This window comes from Dipodomys spectabilis, unplaced genomic scaffold (genome assembly GCF_019054845.1).
Source record: "Dipodomys spectabilis isolate Male_0828 unplaced genomic scaffold, ASM1905484v1 ptg000092l, whole genome shotgun sequence".
NCBI classification, from domain to species: domain Eukaryota; kingdom Metazoa; phylum Chordata; class Mammalia; order Rodentia; family Heteromyidae; genus Dipodomys; species Dipodomys spectabilis.
This window is the reverse complement of record NW_024870769.1, coordinates 14,093,709-14,110,227: the sequence shown is the minus strand read 5'-3', so window position 1 is coordinate 14,110,227 and position 16,519 is coordinate 14,093,709. Positions and strand designations below refer to the sequence as shown.

General features: G+C 43.6%; 1 protein-coding gene across 3 annotated transcripts in view; it reads right to left on the bottom strand.

Moving 5' to 3' along the window:
- Positions 1 to 16,519, bottom strand: part of Egfr (epidermal growth factor receptor) — a 196,746-nt gene that overhangs the window by 10,849 nt on the left and 169,378 nt on the right. For 2 of the 3 annotated variants that reach the window (XM_042685070.1, XM_042685071.1), the window contains exons 20-21: positions 11,837 to 12,022; positions 383 to 538 (exon numbers count right to left, since the gene is read on the bottom strand). In XM_042685070.1, coding sequence (XP_042541004.1) covers positions 383 to 538; positions 11,837 to 12,022 — 342 coding nt within the window. Of the gene's footprint in view, positions 1 to 382; positions 539 to 10,802; positions 10,879 to 11,836; positions 12,023 to 16,519 lie in introns of those variants that run through there. The other variant, XM_042685072.1, reaches the window with a different exon arrangement.

The following is a 16,519-nucleotide window of genomic DNA, read 5'->3' as shown; positions in this document are numbered from 1 at the left end:
AAGCCAGCCTAACCAGAAAAGTCTACGTGATTCTTATTTGCAATTAACCAACCAAAAGCTGGAAATGGAAGCCATGGCTCAAGTGGTAGAGTACCAGCCTTGAGTGAAAAAGCTAAGGGGAAGTGCTCAGGCCTTGAGATCAAGCACAAAACAAAAACAAACAAACAAAAAGGCATCTCTATACTCACACACATAGCAAATCCCAGTCCCAAAGCTGAAGATTACTCTGGTTAGACCCTGGCAGTGGCGGCAGCTGCTGTAACTATACCCTGAATGTTTGGTAAATGCCTCCTGTATCAGTTAGGAACTACAGCAAAGAAGTACAGAATCTGGTCTCTTGTCAGGAGAACGGTTGGTCCCTGAACTGTAGTCAGTGCCTTACTTTGCCTCCTTCTGCATGGTATTCTTTCTCATCAGCACCAAGCAGTTTGGCCAGCCCAAAATCTGTGATCTTGACATGCTGTGGTGTCTTCACCAGGACATTCCTGGCTGCCAGGTCACGATGTACCAAGCGCCGGTCTTCTAGATAGTTCATACCCTGAAACAGATAGGACCCCAAAGTGAGAAAGTGAATTGCTTGGGAGACTCCCATTGTCATGAGAAGATGGATGGTACTCATGAACTTGAACTTGATGTCTGGTCCATACAAGGCTCTCCTGTTGCACTTATTGATGTCAAGGACCATGCTGAGGCTATCCTTGTATTTCACTTAATGGACACATTAACTTGTAGAGGGTAACCAATATTAAGTAGTGATTGAGCCAGAGCATTGGTGGCTCACACCTGTAATCCTAGCTCCTCAGGAGGTTGAGATCCGAGGATCACAGTTCAAGGCTATCTTGTGCAGAAAGTCCATGAGATTCTTTATTTTCAATTAGCCACACATAAGCCAGAAGTAGAGGTGTGGTTCAAGTGATAGAGTGCTAGCCTTGAGCAAAAAATCCCAATGAGAGTATAAGGCCCTGAGTTCAAGTCATCAGTGCCACACACACACACACACACACACACACACACACACACACACACACACACATCCAATGAAGGGATAAAAAGATAAGTACAGGGAGCTGTAGCTAACTGTGGATCATGGAATTCTCCTTCCAGATACTCTGCACAAGGAGAAGGGACCAGTGACAGAGCAAGAGCTCAGATACTAGGCACAGACCAGGGATTGGTGTTTGCTGGAATTTTCCAGTGTCATCTTCCAGGCTTTGCCTTTCCCATACGATATCTACATAATAATGCCAACCTCACCAGAGTCTGGCAAAGCAGTGTTTCATGGTGGATTTAAGGTACACTCTCATTATATCTTTCTAGATTATCTTAGATGAGTCACTTCCCACAAAGAACATTTTGCTTAGTTTTTCTTTCTGATGTTATATAGTTATTTATTTTTGTCAGTAATGGGGCTTGATTCAGGGCCTAGCTACTGTCCCCGAGCTTTTTTCTCTCAAGGCTAGTGTTCTACTATGTTGAGCCACAGGGCCACTTGTGGTTTTCTGGTGGTTAATTGGAGATAAGAGTCATGGACTTTCCTGCCCAGGCTGGCTTTGAACTGCAATCTTCAGATCTCATCCTCCTGAGTAGCTAGCATTAGAGATGTGAGCCATTGGCTCCTGGATGTTTGTTATTTTTATAAAAAAAACAATCAGTACCACATGCATATTGTATATGGTTTTATAAGGTGATGTCCCTACCATCTCCCTGGCTACCTCCACAACTTTATAATAATGAGAGTCTCCACTGTAACAGTGAGAAAGAAGGCATATTCTGGCATAGTATCCAAGGAACAGTGAATTCTTAAAAATATTATCCTTGCCTATAATAGTCTGGTCTCCTTGTCACAGGTTTCTCTGTCCTTGCTGGCTGACTTCTGATTCTGCTTGCTCTGTGCTGGCCAAGCTAAGCCAAGCTCCCTTGGGTTTTACCCAGTTGCATCTTGGCAGCCAGCCCTATCTTCTCCAGGGCTAGGCAGGCAGGTAGGGGAAGCTGGGCCAGGGTCACATCTGCCACAGTCTTTTGTACCTCCTTCTCCATTTTCTCCTACTTACTTACAAATGAATCTTTCTTTCTGAACAAGGAGAGTGGGATATGTTTCTGAATTCTTTTAGGGATGATGCTCATGAACACAGAAGAACTTGCCAAAGTGCACCAAATGGAAATGTGTAGGTTTAACCAATTCTGTTTTGCTTTCAGGTTTTGTAGCTATGGAGGGAATATCACTATAATGTACCCATTACTTGTAGAAAAGGACAGTTTCCCAAATATTCTGGCTAATGCTTTGATTCTTTTTGTATAGACAACAGGTAAATATTATAGGCTTATATTATTAAAGTAAAATTACAAATACACTATGAAGGTCTTATCTATGAAAGTAGAATCTCACAAAGCTGCTGTTGGAAATTAGTTTTTGAGTGTCACTGTGTGTGTGTGTGTGTGTGTGTGTGTGTGTGTGTGTGTTCACATACAAGCATGCGTGCCTGTCTTGGGGCTTGCACTCAGGGCCTGGGAGCTGTCCCTGAGCTTTTGTGCTCAAGGCTAGTGCTCTACCAATTGAGCCATAGTTCTACTTCTGTGTTTTTGATGTTTTAATTGGAGATAAGAGTCTCATGGACTGTTTCTGCACAGGTTGGTTTTGAACTATAATTTTTAGGTCTCAGTATCCTGAGTAGCTAGGATTACAAGCATGAGCCACCAGTGCCAGGCTAAGGGTCATTTTTGACAGCTATAATGTTTTCCTCTTCTTGGCAAAAACAAATTAATTGCTTTCCATGTCTAATGTCTATATAGAATACCTATTTCCTTTCCCCTTTTTATTACTTAAAAAGCTCTTAAATGTTAAAGATGCTTTTTTTTTTTTGGTCAGTCGTGAGGCTTGAATTCTGTGTCCCTCAGCTCTTCAGCTCAAGGCTAGTGCTCTACCACTTGAGCCACAGTGCCCTTCAGTTTTCTGGTGGCTTATTGGAGATGAGTCTCATGAACTTTCCTGCTCAGTCTGACTTTGAACTGCAAGCCTCAGATCTCAGCCTCCTTGAGTAGCTAGCATTACAGGCATGAGCCACCAGCACCTGGTGATCTCTGCTCAATTTTAATGCTTCTCAAGATTTTCAGTGTGCCAGGAAATAAAGATTACTTGGACTCATGTCTTTTCAAGAAGAAACTAGCGGTTTCTTTTGGTATATAGCCTTCCAAGTAAGGAATTATTATTTAGGGATGGGATGGGTGTGGAAAGAGAAGACGCTGAGAAAATGCTAACAAATACAGGGCTCATTCCCGCTGCCCCCTCACAGTCCCACTCCCTTCCCAGTCTCTCTTACAATCTGTCTTTAAAGGCTGGCTCTTTCTTAGCCCCTGTTTCCCCTTTGATTTAAGACATGGTGGCTGTATTCTGTGATTTGGTATCCCTGTCTTTTATTATAAAAGAGCAAGGCCTCTATTCATTAAAATGTGACGAACTCCTCCCTGATTGAAAAGGGTTGATTATGCTTGGCTTTTTGCCTGGGTAGACCTAACCTCTGCATTCCAGCTGTATTAGCTCATGGCTTCTCTCTTTCTATGTTTTCTTCTCCATCCCTTTCCTTCTCTCTCTTATCCTTGCTGTCTCCTTTCCTCTCTCCTCATTCATTCATTTCCTCTCCTCTCATTCATCTTTCCTCTTCAGGAGCACAAACCTACAGTAACACGTCACACATCAATCCCTTGACCAGTCAGCTATCACCTCCTTCCTTTGTTATTTTTTTCTTTGTCTCTTCATTAAGCTCACAAGTAGGACTTCATAGAACATTTCTAATTCCACTTGGTCTTCAGTACTAACTTTCATTTTTTTGGGGAGGGAGGGGTCTGGTCATAGGGCCTGAACTCTGGGCCTGGGCGCTGTCCCTTAACTCTTCAGCTCAAGGCTAGCGCTCTACCACTTGAGCCACAGCACCACTTCCGGCTTTTTTCTTTTTGCTTATGTGGTGCTGAGGAATCAAACCCCAGGGCCTCATGCATGCAAAGCAAGCGCTCTTACCACTGAGCCACCTTCCCAGCCCTTTCATTTGGTTTTTTAAATGATTAAAAAAGGATTTGGTACATGTTTTGATAATTTGTTGAAAAATAATTGAGGGAACAAATAAATGAATTATAATAATGGTGGCTGATTTTATGCACAGAGGATGTGACAGCCATTCCCAATACATCCATGCAAAGAAACACCTCTCCATCCAGGTACCTGCCAGAGTTCAGAGGCTGGAGACTGGAGGCTTCTCAGACAAGTCCTCAGATCCCAGAGGATGATAGGGACTGTACCCTTAACTCCCCTGCTTTGGCCTCTAAGTGAAACTTGACTGCTGGGCAGAAGCTGCTTGGGTTACCAAAAACAAAAACAAAAACCCTTTAGCAGCTTGGCCTAGTGCCTCAGAGTAAGCCATGTCATTGTATGAATGTAATAAATCCAACTGAGCTCTGCCTGCCCTCCCTGCAACTCAGGCTCTGGGATTTAAAGGAACAGCTCAACTTCATTACCGCTCTGAGTTTTCCTCAGAACACCAGTCTTTGGAGAACCCTGGGAAAGCCAGAGAAGAACTCCCACAGATGCTGGCACACCAAGTCATCGGCCAGAGGGTCTGAAATCAGGAACAAAGAGATTAGACCCATTTGAACTGAGATAAAATTCCATCCATGGGTCTCTGTCCCACACTCTTGAAGTAGTTTGGAAGGTTATCTCTGTTTCAGTGGAGTTATATTTTAACCAGTCTCCAGATAAGAGCTGTGATATTACTTATAAACTCTTAGAATCTAAACAGAGGCCCACAGGAAGTAATATCAGCAGTTGAACACCCCTCCTTATTCCCCCCCTCCTGTCCCTCCCCTCTGTGGGGTCCCTTGGGAAGTCATTTCCTGATTTCTTCTCACTTTAATTGAATCTACTGTGTTTATTTATTGTTTAAAAGGATGACAGGACAACTAGAATGAATGTTGAAATACTGAAGTTTTAAAGGGAAATTTGAAGAGCTACACTGGAACTTTAATATCCAAAAGGCAGGCCTAGGGATGTGCTTCACAAGGATATCAAAGCTTTTTTCTGGCCCAGTAACCTATGAAACAAGAAAGGACTGGGGGTGGGGTGAGGGGGTGTGACCTTTAAAGACTGTTTTCCCAAGGGCTGTTTGCATCCTACAAGTCTTGGGCGGAGTTCAGAAACAGAGCCTGGAACAAGACCCATTTTTCTTCTGTTTTATAAACTACCATGTGGAAAATCCCCAGTGAGCACAGAATTAGCTAGCCTGGAAATGGCAGGCAGTATGATGCGTGACCGGACGTACGAATGGGGTCCACTGGCTTACCCACCATTGAGTCCCAACCCCTGGAAGAGATAGGAAAATGTCATACTTTCTTATTCACAAACTCAGATGGTGTAGCTCTGGCATAATACTCTGCCATCAGGGAGAAATGCTGGCTGTAAGCGTTCACTTAAGCTATGGTATAGAGCAGGCCAAGAGTGAGCAGTGTTGCCTGCTGTCAAATCCTGATTCTGATGCTTCCTGTCTTGAAACTTTGGTATGTTACTTACAGGCCCCATACCTCAGTCTCCCCATCTATAGAAGTAATGAGTTAATTCATATAAAGTTCTCAGGGACCTACACACCAATGTACATGGCACCTGGATAACACTCAGCAAAGAGTCCTCTCTAGGTGCTAGTGATTGTCTTTATTTTCTCCTGAATGCCACTGTTCTTTTTGATCATCTTTGCCATGACCTTGAATGAGGCTACCATCTTGTCTCATGTGAACTTCTGCTATACTTCCTTAAAAAGTCTGAGGATGATAGCTGGTGCTGGTGGCTCATGCTTATAAATCTAGCTACTTAGGAGGCTGAGCTCTAAGGATCACAATTCTAAGCCAGCTCGGGCAAACAAACCAGACAGCTTCTTAACTCCAACTAACAACAAAAAGCCAGAAGTGGAGGTGTGGCTCAAGTGGCAGAGCACCGGCTTTGAGCAAAAAGCCAAATTCAAGCCCCCAAAAAACAACCAACAAAAAACAAAAACAAAAGTGAGACAAAACAAAACTCTGGTAATGAACAAATTCCTGCCTAGTGATGATGAGCTTGAGCTTGTGCCATCTTCTTGGTCTTTCAGAATCTCTCTCCACACTCAGTCTCTCTTGCAGCTCCTCTTGCTCCTTGAGGTATCCCTAAGTCCTGAGCTTGGTCTGTTTGCTCTCTCCTGAGTGCTTTCATTCACCGGGTCACTGGGGAGCTCTCCATCTTCCCTCTTGTTGACCCACCAGGACAGGGTAAGTATCTGTCACTCATAGCCACTGCACTGTTTGATGTGCAGGGCTCTGGACTTCCCAGCGGAGGGGCCAGTCAGGCAAGTTCATCACTGTTTTTCCAGAGCCTCATCCAGCACCTGGTCTTAGCCACAGATCTGGTCCACACTGTTACAGACAGGGTCCTTTGGAAAGGCTGGTCCTCCTTGCTCCTGCTCAGATCTACTCCTTTGGAAAGGCTGGTCCTCTTTGTTCCTGCTCAGATCTGCTGTTCACCCTGCTGTATGCATGGCTCTGTGCAGATCTCTCTCACTCACTGACAAAACTGAGTAGGTAAGAAATTCTGCCTTCCTTTTGAACATTTCACATGATGTTTAACATAGGGACATAAATGCCCAAAGAAGTAACTCAGAAAGATATCTAAAAGTTCACGAGTATCTTTCAAGTTGTTTTATACAACTTTTGGTTTTTTTGTTACATACAGTTCTATAGAATGATGGTTTTTAAGTTGATGATTAAAGTTTGGCTCTAATCCTTTATTAGAATAGTGTAAGAATAAATTAAAAAATAATTCAAGTAACATAAATATATGGGCATTGGATCAGTGATGTGCCCCTTTAGCCTTCCATTCTGGTGAAGCCACTTCCTAAATAGGAAGTCAGGTTTTTGATGGTAATTAGAATGAATTAAGGTCTCTTCTAGTATTCCTATCTAAAACAAAGAGATGGTGGCTCTGTTCCAAGTCCTCTTACATTCCTGCTGCTCTATTATGATTTGGATGCACGACAGTAGCATTTCTTTATCCATGCTTCACATTCTATGCTTTGGCTATTTTCGGTAAGCTACAATCCAAAAAATAATTGAGGACTCGAGATATAAACACTTCACAGCTTTAAATTGTGAAGACCTAAAGCAAAAGAAAGAACACTTGCAGATAGAAGAATATAATACTGAGAGAGTCCATGTGCATATATATCACCTTTATTACAGTGTGTTGTTATAACTTTTAAAAAATATTATTGTTATTAATGTCGCATTGTATCTATTAACTGAGCTTAATTTTACCATAGGTATGTGTAGGAAAAATACAGTATAGATAGGGTTTCGTATTATTTGTGATTTCCAGCATGCATTGGGGGTTTGGACAGCATCCCCTCAGGTAAAGAAAGACTACTGTGTAAGTTGACAATCTGGTTCCTATAACACTCATAGGTAGAAGTAAGCATAAGTAGTCTGGAATGTTCTGGCTACATCAGAGTGGAATCACCTTCTCCTTGTCTGGACATGACTCAACTCATCCCTACTGCTCCCAGCAGCACACATACACTGACACTTTCTATCAACGTATGATAGAAGAAAACATCTGTTTCAAATGAACTTGGGCCAGATTTAGTATCCTGTGTATTTGAAAAATGAATCATTTGAACTGATTTATCTATCTATCTATTTATTTTTGTCGGTCATGGGGCCTGAACTTGGCCTGGGCACTGTCCCTCAGCTCTTCAGCTCAAGGGTAGTACTCTACCATTTGAGCTACAGCATCACTTCTGGCTTTTTCTGCTTATGTGGTGCTGAGGAATCGAACCCAGGGCCTACATGCTTACAAGGCAAGAGCTCTACCACTGAGCCACCTTCCCATTCCTGAACTGATTTATTTTTAAAAAAGTTTATCCTGGCATTGTGGCTCAAGTGGTAGAGTGTTAGCCTTGAGCTGAAAAGCTGAGGGACAGCACCCAGGCCCAGAGTTCAAACCTTACAATCGACAAAAAAAAAAAAAAATCCTCTTAAGCATTATCACATGGACTGAGCTAACTGTAGTTTGGTGTTTATAGAATTATGGTGGACAATGATCACCATAAATCAGCCCCAAATCCCATCAGCTGTCTTACATACTTTACTAGTATACAAGTAAAGGCCTTAGGGCCTTACACAGTTATCATTATAGGTTTCATTATAGTATTATAGAGCCAGATCGAGGTTTGTCTGAAAACTGAATTCTGTGAGAGCTTACGAAAAGCTCTGTTGTCCAAAATGTTTAGCGAATCACAGTCTTGACAGCTTTATTTATTATAGGACTTGGCAAGAGTGTGCACTGAAAGGTTTAAGGGCAGAGTAGTTTGCCAAACTGAACTGATGACACTTCATGGCACTATTTTGTCAATCTGACACATTTTGGTGATTACTAGTTACCTATGCACCTAAGAAAGTGTAGATATGCTTTCTTAAGCAATTCACTCAGTCCCATTGAGTAAAAGCTCTCTATAAGTTTAGGTCCCAGGAGCTCTTAGACTTATTCCTTCACATTGATATGCAAGCTCTATCTCCACAAGCTCCTGGGGTTGAGTTTTGCATGTGGATAACAAAACCCATCTTTGTCACATTTGGAAATGTGATGTGCCTCTCTTATGGGCTACCAATTCCATCCTGGTTTCCTTGAAAGGTGAATTCTATTTTATTTTATTTTTTCTTTTTTTTTTCTCTGTCTTTTTTTGTCAGTGGTGGGGCTTGAACTCTGGGTCTGGGCCCTGCCCCTCAGCTCTTCAGCTCAAGGCTAGTGCTCTACCACTTGAGCCATGGCACTACTTCCGGATTTTTTTGCTTATGTGGTGCTGAGAAATCGAACCCAGGGCCGCATGCATGCAAAGCAAGGACTCTACCACTGAGCCACCTTCCCAGCCCATCTTTTCTGTCTTTTTATTTGGAGTAATCATTATAGTTTTTTTAAAAAGTCCTTTCAGCAGGATAATGAGCTTCCATAACTGTAGCCAGCTCTTCACCAGTACCTAGGGAACTTCCAAGCTGTCTATGCCTTTGTGAGTCAACACAGAGCATTTATAAGTTAATAAATCCCTCTTTGAAAAATACCAGAAATTTTGTTCCTGTCTATACACTAAGTATTTCTGGGTAGTTTCACTTTAAACTTGAAGAAAGAAACCTGTTTAGTACTCGGATATATTGTCACTAACCCAGGAACAAAGTTCTCTTTACAGATTGGTAAACCATGATTTTCCTTTTTTTCTCCAGGGACAGATATAACCATGGCTATTCAAATCTAGAGGAATAAGGTTTCCCTTATGAATTAACAAATGAGTCTCTCACAGACAGGGAATGAACTGCCCATAAGGTAACAGACTTTAAATCAAAATAAACCTAAGCACAGTATAACGGCACAACAGCGGTTTAAAATATCACATTGGAATTGCGAATAATATAATGGAGAGAAGTATCTTGGGACACACTCAGGCCCTATAAGACAGTAAAGGAGAAAGGAGATAGAAGTTCATATACAGGGTCAGGAGGACCTGGGAGAGGAGAGGCTGTTCTGAAATGAGATGACAGATGCAGATCTAAATTAAGACAGAGCTCCAAGTTAGAATGTAGTCACTACTAATCTAGTACAGCTGAAGGAGGCAATGAAACATTCAGCGAGCCCCCCCCCCATATGTATCGTGTGTGGAGGTGTCACAGAGGCTGTCTACTCTCATCCTTACCCACAGAAAGACAGGTGGCAGAGTGCATCCCATAGACAAGACACAAAAAGGCCGAGATCTGTCTGGTTCACCCAGCTCACAAGTGCCAGAAATCAAGATCTGACTTTATTGTGTGTTGAATTGGCAGACCAATTTTGTTTTATTTTATTATACTTATTTTTGCCAGTCCTGGGGTTTGAACTCTAGACCTAGGCCCTGTCCCTGGGTTCCCTTTTGCTCAAAGTTAGCACTCTACCACTTGAGCCACAGTGCCACTTCCAGCTTTTTCTGTGATTAATTGGAAATAAGAGTCTCAATGATGTTCCTGTCTTGACTGGCTTCCAACCTTGATCCTCAGATGTTAGCTTCCTCAATAGCTAGGATTATAGGAAGGAGCCACCAATGGCTGGTAGTAAAACCAATTTTATATCGAGAGAAATCTACCAAAATGTCTTCCTCTCAAGGTAAAAGAGTGGCATCAACGTTTCACACTGATTAAGACCATCTCTCCACATAAAAGTGTTTTTAAAATTGTTCTGTTTTGAATTCCAAGGGATGGAACCTAGGGTCTTGCCCATGCTAAGTAAATCTTGTGCAATGAAGCTACATTCCTCCCCCAACACTAAGAATAGCAACTTCTGTGGAATTAGGAATTTAAACTCAAGATAATTTTAAAGAGATGCTAGAATTCTGGGCACCCTCTGATAAAATGGGCATCCGGAAGAGCTGGGTCCAGGTTCTAATAGCCCTAGAAGAGCTGGGTCCAGGTTCTAATAGCCCTACCTAGCTGTGGGACATAGCTCAGGGTTAACCTCACAGTAGGGGCAGATGGCCCAAAACTCAAGAACAAACCAGTTCTTCCCCAGGAGCAATAAATGCTACAAATAAAGTAAAACAGAGTAACAGAGATTGCCTTAGGTAATCAAGGAGGAGATCTTAGGGAAGAATTCCGAAGTTATCAGAGCAAGCCAGCCTCAGCCTGGTCCATAGCTCACAGAAACAATTGGACTTGTGGTGTCATGGGCAGCTGCCAGGAAAGAAGATATGTCAGTTGTTTTGTAAAGTCACCTTCTACATCTGTTTGGAGATGGGTGAGGCAAGTTCAGCCTACCTCATGCATCAGAGCCAGAAACAATTGCCATCATGACTGGACCTGAGAAGTGGGCTAGGCCTAGGGGGCCCGCTGCTCCCTGGCATGCCCTTCAACACCCTGCCCAGACTTTCTGAAGGAGATGGGAACAATGATGTACACTCAGGGATAACACCGGCCCACAAATTCCTTAAATTCAAGAGAGTGGTATTATCGAGGGGGGGGGGGTGGAGAGATCAAATTTAGCAAGTTAGGTGCCAAAAGTCAGTGCAGGGATAAAATTGAGATGGGGAGAAGTTGTGAGTGAAAATTCTTTGGGAGTCTATGAACAGCTATGACTCCTGCTCTGCGCCTATCCTCAGTACATAGGTGGGAGCTGTTATGCCCTCTCTCACCTTCCATCTCTGTTTCTGGAGCAAGTGTGTCAACATGGGACATGGAAGGAGCCCCTGACACATAACAGGGGCACCTGTTCCCCTCTGCAACCTTCTCAAAATTGACCGCCAGGCCTCTTGCCACGGCATCCACCCTGTCCACGGGGCTTTGGCTTGATTTGTGTGATTGCTCTCAAGTTCTGACTAGGGGAAAACCAGGTTCCAACCGCATATCACTCCAGGATTCACCAGAAAGAACTAAAGAGAAAGAAGAACTACACATCCAACTGTGCTGAGAACTCAACAAAGAGAAAATTGTCCACTTGATTTGGACTTGGTTTCCAATGAACAGGTAGGTGGGCATTGATTCAACTCAACTTAATATAGAGAAAAGTATATGTCTTGCACACAGACAGACACACACACAGACATACACTCTTGGCAAACACAGTTACCTAGGATCAAGGACCTAATTGCTTCATTTCCCTGCCTTCTTTATTCCCCCGGTTGCTGCTTTCCTTGGAGCTCTTACTAAGAGTCTACATCATTTCTTAAAGATAAGGCAAGACGCAGCCAGTGGAAGTGACTGCCGCATGGAACGTCTTCCTTGTGTTTCGAAGCCTGCCTCTTCATCCCTGAGCATTTACCTTTGCAATCTGCACACACCAGTTGAGAAGGTACTGTGAGCCAATGTTGTCCTTGTGCTCTCGGACATAGTCCAGGAGGCAGCCAAAGGGCATGAGTTGTGTGATAAGCTGGACGGTGGAGGTCAAGCAGATGCCCAGAAGGCGACACACATGGGGATTGTCCACGCTGGCCATCACGTAGGCTTCCTGTGAGGGAGGGAGAGCAGATGGATCAGAAAGGCTTCCCCATGGTGGCTGAAGGGAGAGGTACTTGAACTGTGAGGTGATAAAGATGAATGGCTTAAAATAATGTTTTGTGTGCCAGTTCTGGGACACTCAGGGCCCAGATGCTCTCCCTTTTTGCTCGAGGCTGGCATTCTAACCAGCTTTTTTTGCTGTTTAACTGGCGATTCTGTCCAGGATGGCTTTGAATTGTGGATCCTTAGATCTCAACCTTCTACGTTGCTAAGATTACAGTTGTGAGCCTGCAGTGCCTGGCCCTAAACACAGTTTTGAGTTTGAAAATATGTAGTCATGCCAGATACGTCATGTCAGAGACTTTGACTCAGAGCTACTACTGACAGGGCATTTTGTGGGAGATGGACCAACAGAGTGATTACAGGGATTCTACTTGATGGAAAGACCCAGGTTGCACGGGCAAAATGTAGGATGAAAAGAAGGACCCGAAGCACTTTGAGTATCTCTCATTTGGGGAACTACTTGGAAAGTTTTCCCACCTCAAAATCTAAAAAGAGCTGACAGGGAATTGTGGAAGTCTGACTTGGGGCAGGTGTACTCTAGGCAATGATTTGCTCATTCCACTGGAATCTCATGACATAGGCACTGAAGAGGTATGATGGCAAAAGCTTCCAGGTGAGGCCGCCAAACCACCAGGAAGAAAACCTTTGTGGTAGGGACCCTGCCCAAAGCACTTCTTGCACAGAACAATCAGTTTCAGCCCTCCAAGGGAACAGAGCACTGAATGAACAGTGATTCCAGACTCCACTGGTTGCTGGGGACAATCTCTGAAGAAAGGTTGTCTGTCTCAGTCTCCTGATGGGAAAACCATGCTGTTCTGCATAATGTACCTGCCCCTGACCCCAATGCCATTCATGCTGGTTGCCAAGCCAGGAGTCTTAGCTCCACAGAGCCATAAATACAGACCCCTTTGCCATTGTGAAGCTGAGGAAGCTGAAGTTATTTACAACTGAGGCATACAATAGGGCCCTCTCTCTGACAGAGAATTAAGGAATCTTCCACTTCCACCCATAAATCCTTTCTCTTTAAAATACAAGTGATGGTGACCTTTCATGTGGATACAACAGAGTGAAGAGTCCACATAGATTGCAGGAGAGTGAATTAGAGGCTCTTTTCATATCTCAGCAACTCCTGGGTTTGGAATTTGGACCTGGGCAAGTTTAGTGGCTCACTGAAGAAGGGAAAGCATCCTGGGGCAGAGAAGGCTGTGGAAATGTGGTGGAGCTGGGAATAACCCGGGCAGGGAGGCTGTGACTCAAGGCTGAAGACAGGAGATGTGGTAGGAAGATGGTAGAGGTGTGGTAGGAAGGATTATAGATGATTTGTATACATACGAACAGATATATTCACAGACAGATAGATATTTTTGGGGTGTTGGGGATTGAACCCAAGTCTGCACACATTCTGGGCCCACAATCCACCACTGAGATCCACCCCAGCCTCTGCATATACTTTCAAATACAAGTTTGATTAAACTATTCTTTCCTTAAACTCTTCCTCATGCTCTCTGATTTCCTTTCAGGCATCTGTTCTCAGAACTCTTTCTTCTCTTTCTCTAGATGACTTCTCTTGAGTGGAGCTTCCAGGATTCCTCTGGCACCCAGAAGTTTTTCCCCAGGAGAGAATATGGAGAACTGGTTAAGGACAAACTTTCATTCTCCCACCCCTAGGCGTGGTAAGATTTAGGGAGATTCTGACGGTCCGGTTATCTATTTGGACAAATACTTGTTGACATAGCAGGGCCAATGCCTTGGACCATTATTTGAAAGTGTAGGTATATATTTGTATGATTTATAAAACAGTCTTCACATCAAGAGTTATAAGAAATAGATGCATTCTCAGTCTTAGAATGGCTGGTGCTCCTTGGTGCTAAATCACTTGCAAATCCTGGCTTGCCAATTTCACCCCACAATTGTAAGGGATGCTTCTCTGAGTATGCAGACTGCCTGTGTTCTGATAGGAACTGCAAGGTTTTTTTGTGTGCTAGTACTGGGGCTTGAACTCTGGGCCTAAGCCCTTAAATTTTTTGATCAAGGCTGGCACTCTATCACTTGAACCAAAACCTACTTCTGGCTTTTTAGAGATAAGTATCTCACAAGTTTTCCCTTCTAGGCTGGTTTTAATCCTCAGATCTCAGCCTCCTGAATAGCTAGGATTACAGGCAGGAGCCACTGGCACTTGGCTGGATCTGTGTGTTTTAATATCACAACATTAAAGTACAGGATGTTTAATAGCGGTAGACAGTGAAGCCCCAACTTTCTGTTCAAAATGTGCTAATTTTTAAAGTTGTAGAACTGGGAAGTGCCAGTAAGTGTGCTTTGTCTAAAGTCATTATGGTTAGAAGATGAAAATGAGGCCCAATGAGATGAGTGGTCAATGTGAAACTATATTTCTCCATGTCAGGACCAGGCCAATGTAGTCCTTCTAACCCCTGGCCCTTAATTCTGCCTCCACCTTCCACCCACCTACCCCACATGCAAGTACCCTGGGCTCTCAATATTACTGTGTCGAAACAAATCATAATGCCTGTTAGGTTCTCTGATTAATGGGCTGAGAGCTTTATCACACACACACACACACACACACACACACACACACACACACACACACACACACGGCATATAAATAAATGTGTTTCACATTCCCTTTCCACTGTTTGCTCTAAATTTAAACTGGAAAGTATATGGAAAAATTAATAGGTCATAAGATTGCCAGAAAAGTACAAATCATGTCTCTCCCCCTCAAGTCTGGATGCTGTACAACCATAATACCAAAGAAATTCCCTGGCAGTTCCCATTTTCTCAAGATCTGGTTGAGATTTGGGTACACACTGTATTCATTTTAGAGGGGAGGAAAAAAAAAATCTGCAGAGCCTAGCAGAGCAGTCTGAGCAGTCCATCTGTTTGTGGGTCAGTGCGGAACTGACCTGGAACTTTGACAAGGGAACACAGCAGGGGGTGTGGGTGGGTGTCAGGCCACACAGAGCCTGGAGTCCTGCCAGGCCACTGTGATAGACCAACAGAAAGGGGCTGTCATTTCCTGCTCACCCCCCCCCCCCCCCAGGGCACAATGGAGGCGCTGTGTAGTCGTGTGTCTGCTCACTTGGTGTGTACAGAAGTTAAAGTAAGCTTTGTTCTTCACTGTTTATCTTGGAATTCGTGATGGTGCACTGTGACCCACGGCAAGTATGCTTGGTATTCCACAACAGTCTCTGAACCAACAAGTGGCGGGCAGAGGTCACCCTTGGAAACTCTGATGGCTATTGTCTGAGTCCTGCTGCAAGGTTGTTGTCCATGAGACTTTGATGACCTTGGGAAGTCTATGATAATGTCGTCCTAATGGCTGACATGACTTTTGGGGTCTCTCCTTGTTACTGTCTCCCTCATCTGCGTGCTATTTTGGGTGATAGCTGGTGAAAGAGTTTTTACGACATGTGAAATTTGTTAAGGAGAAGTCCATGTCTAGACTTAGAAACGCAGGGTAGGTATTCCCCCTCCCATATTTCAAAAACCTTACCAGTTAACTAAGCCACTGACAGGCATCTGTCAAATAGGAGTTAGTTACAGTATGTGGGTGGGCCACAGAATATTGGATTACTGGAAACATTTATAAGTACATGCCAGTATTTAAAGAATGAAAAAACATGGACTGTGGGTTGTCCCATGTGGCAAGATTACTTATACTGTTTTAGCACCTGGTGAAATTGGCCTTAGAATCGTTGGCTCTGTGTGTGAGTGTGTGTGTGTGTGTGTGTGTGTGTGTGTGTGTGTGTATGATGAATGTGCATGTATGTGTGTGTGCATACTGCTGTTAAACCCAGGGACAGGGTGATCTCCTTTAGCCTTTTTGCTTACGGCTGGTGTTCTACCCCTTGTGTAACACCTCCACTTCTAGCTTTTGGATGGTTAACTGCCGACAGGAGTATCATGGACTTTCCTGCTCTGGCTGGTATTAAACCATGATCCTCAGGTCCCAAGCAGCTAGGATTACAGGTGTGAGCCATTGACACCTAGTGAATCATTGGCTTTTGCTTCCCTTTGTAGAAACTATTTTCCTTCAGAGTCCAGTGTCTGAAAGGGGCTCCCCAGTCCTGGCACATGCCCTGTACTGAGAGGATGATTTGTAAGATCCAGACAGGCTGAACCTTAGGACAAGCAAAGGAGGAAGCCCCAAGTCCATTGTTCACTACATGTCATAGCTGTAACTGCTGAAGTTTGAGGAATTAACCAGGGGGAGAGAAGAGATCAGAAAAGAGGATGAAAAAGTGGCAGAAGGACCTTTAGATGATAGGCACTTAACTTTTCCTTTCCTTTTTTGCAATTGATCTCTAAGTCTTTATCTGTCTTCTACCTCATATCCACCCACACAAATGCAGATTTTCTCTAATTAAGAAGTCCGGGGGAGAAGAGAGACTTTTCATACAAACTGTTGCCTTATCAACACACA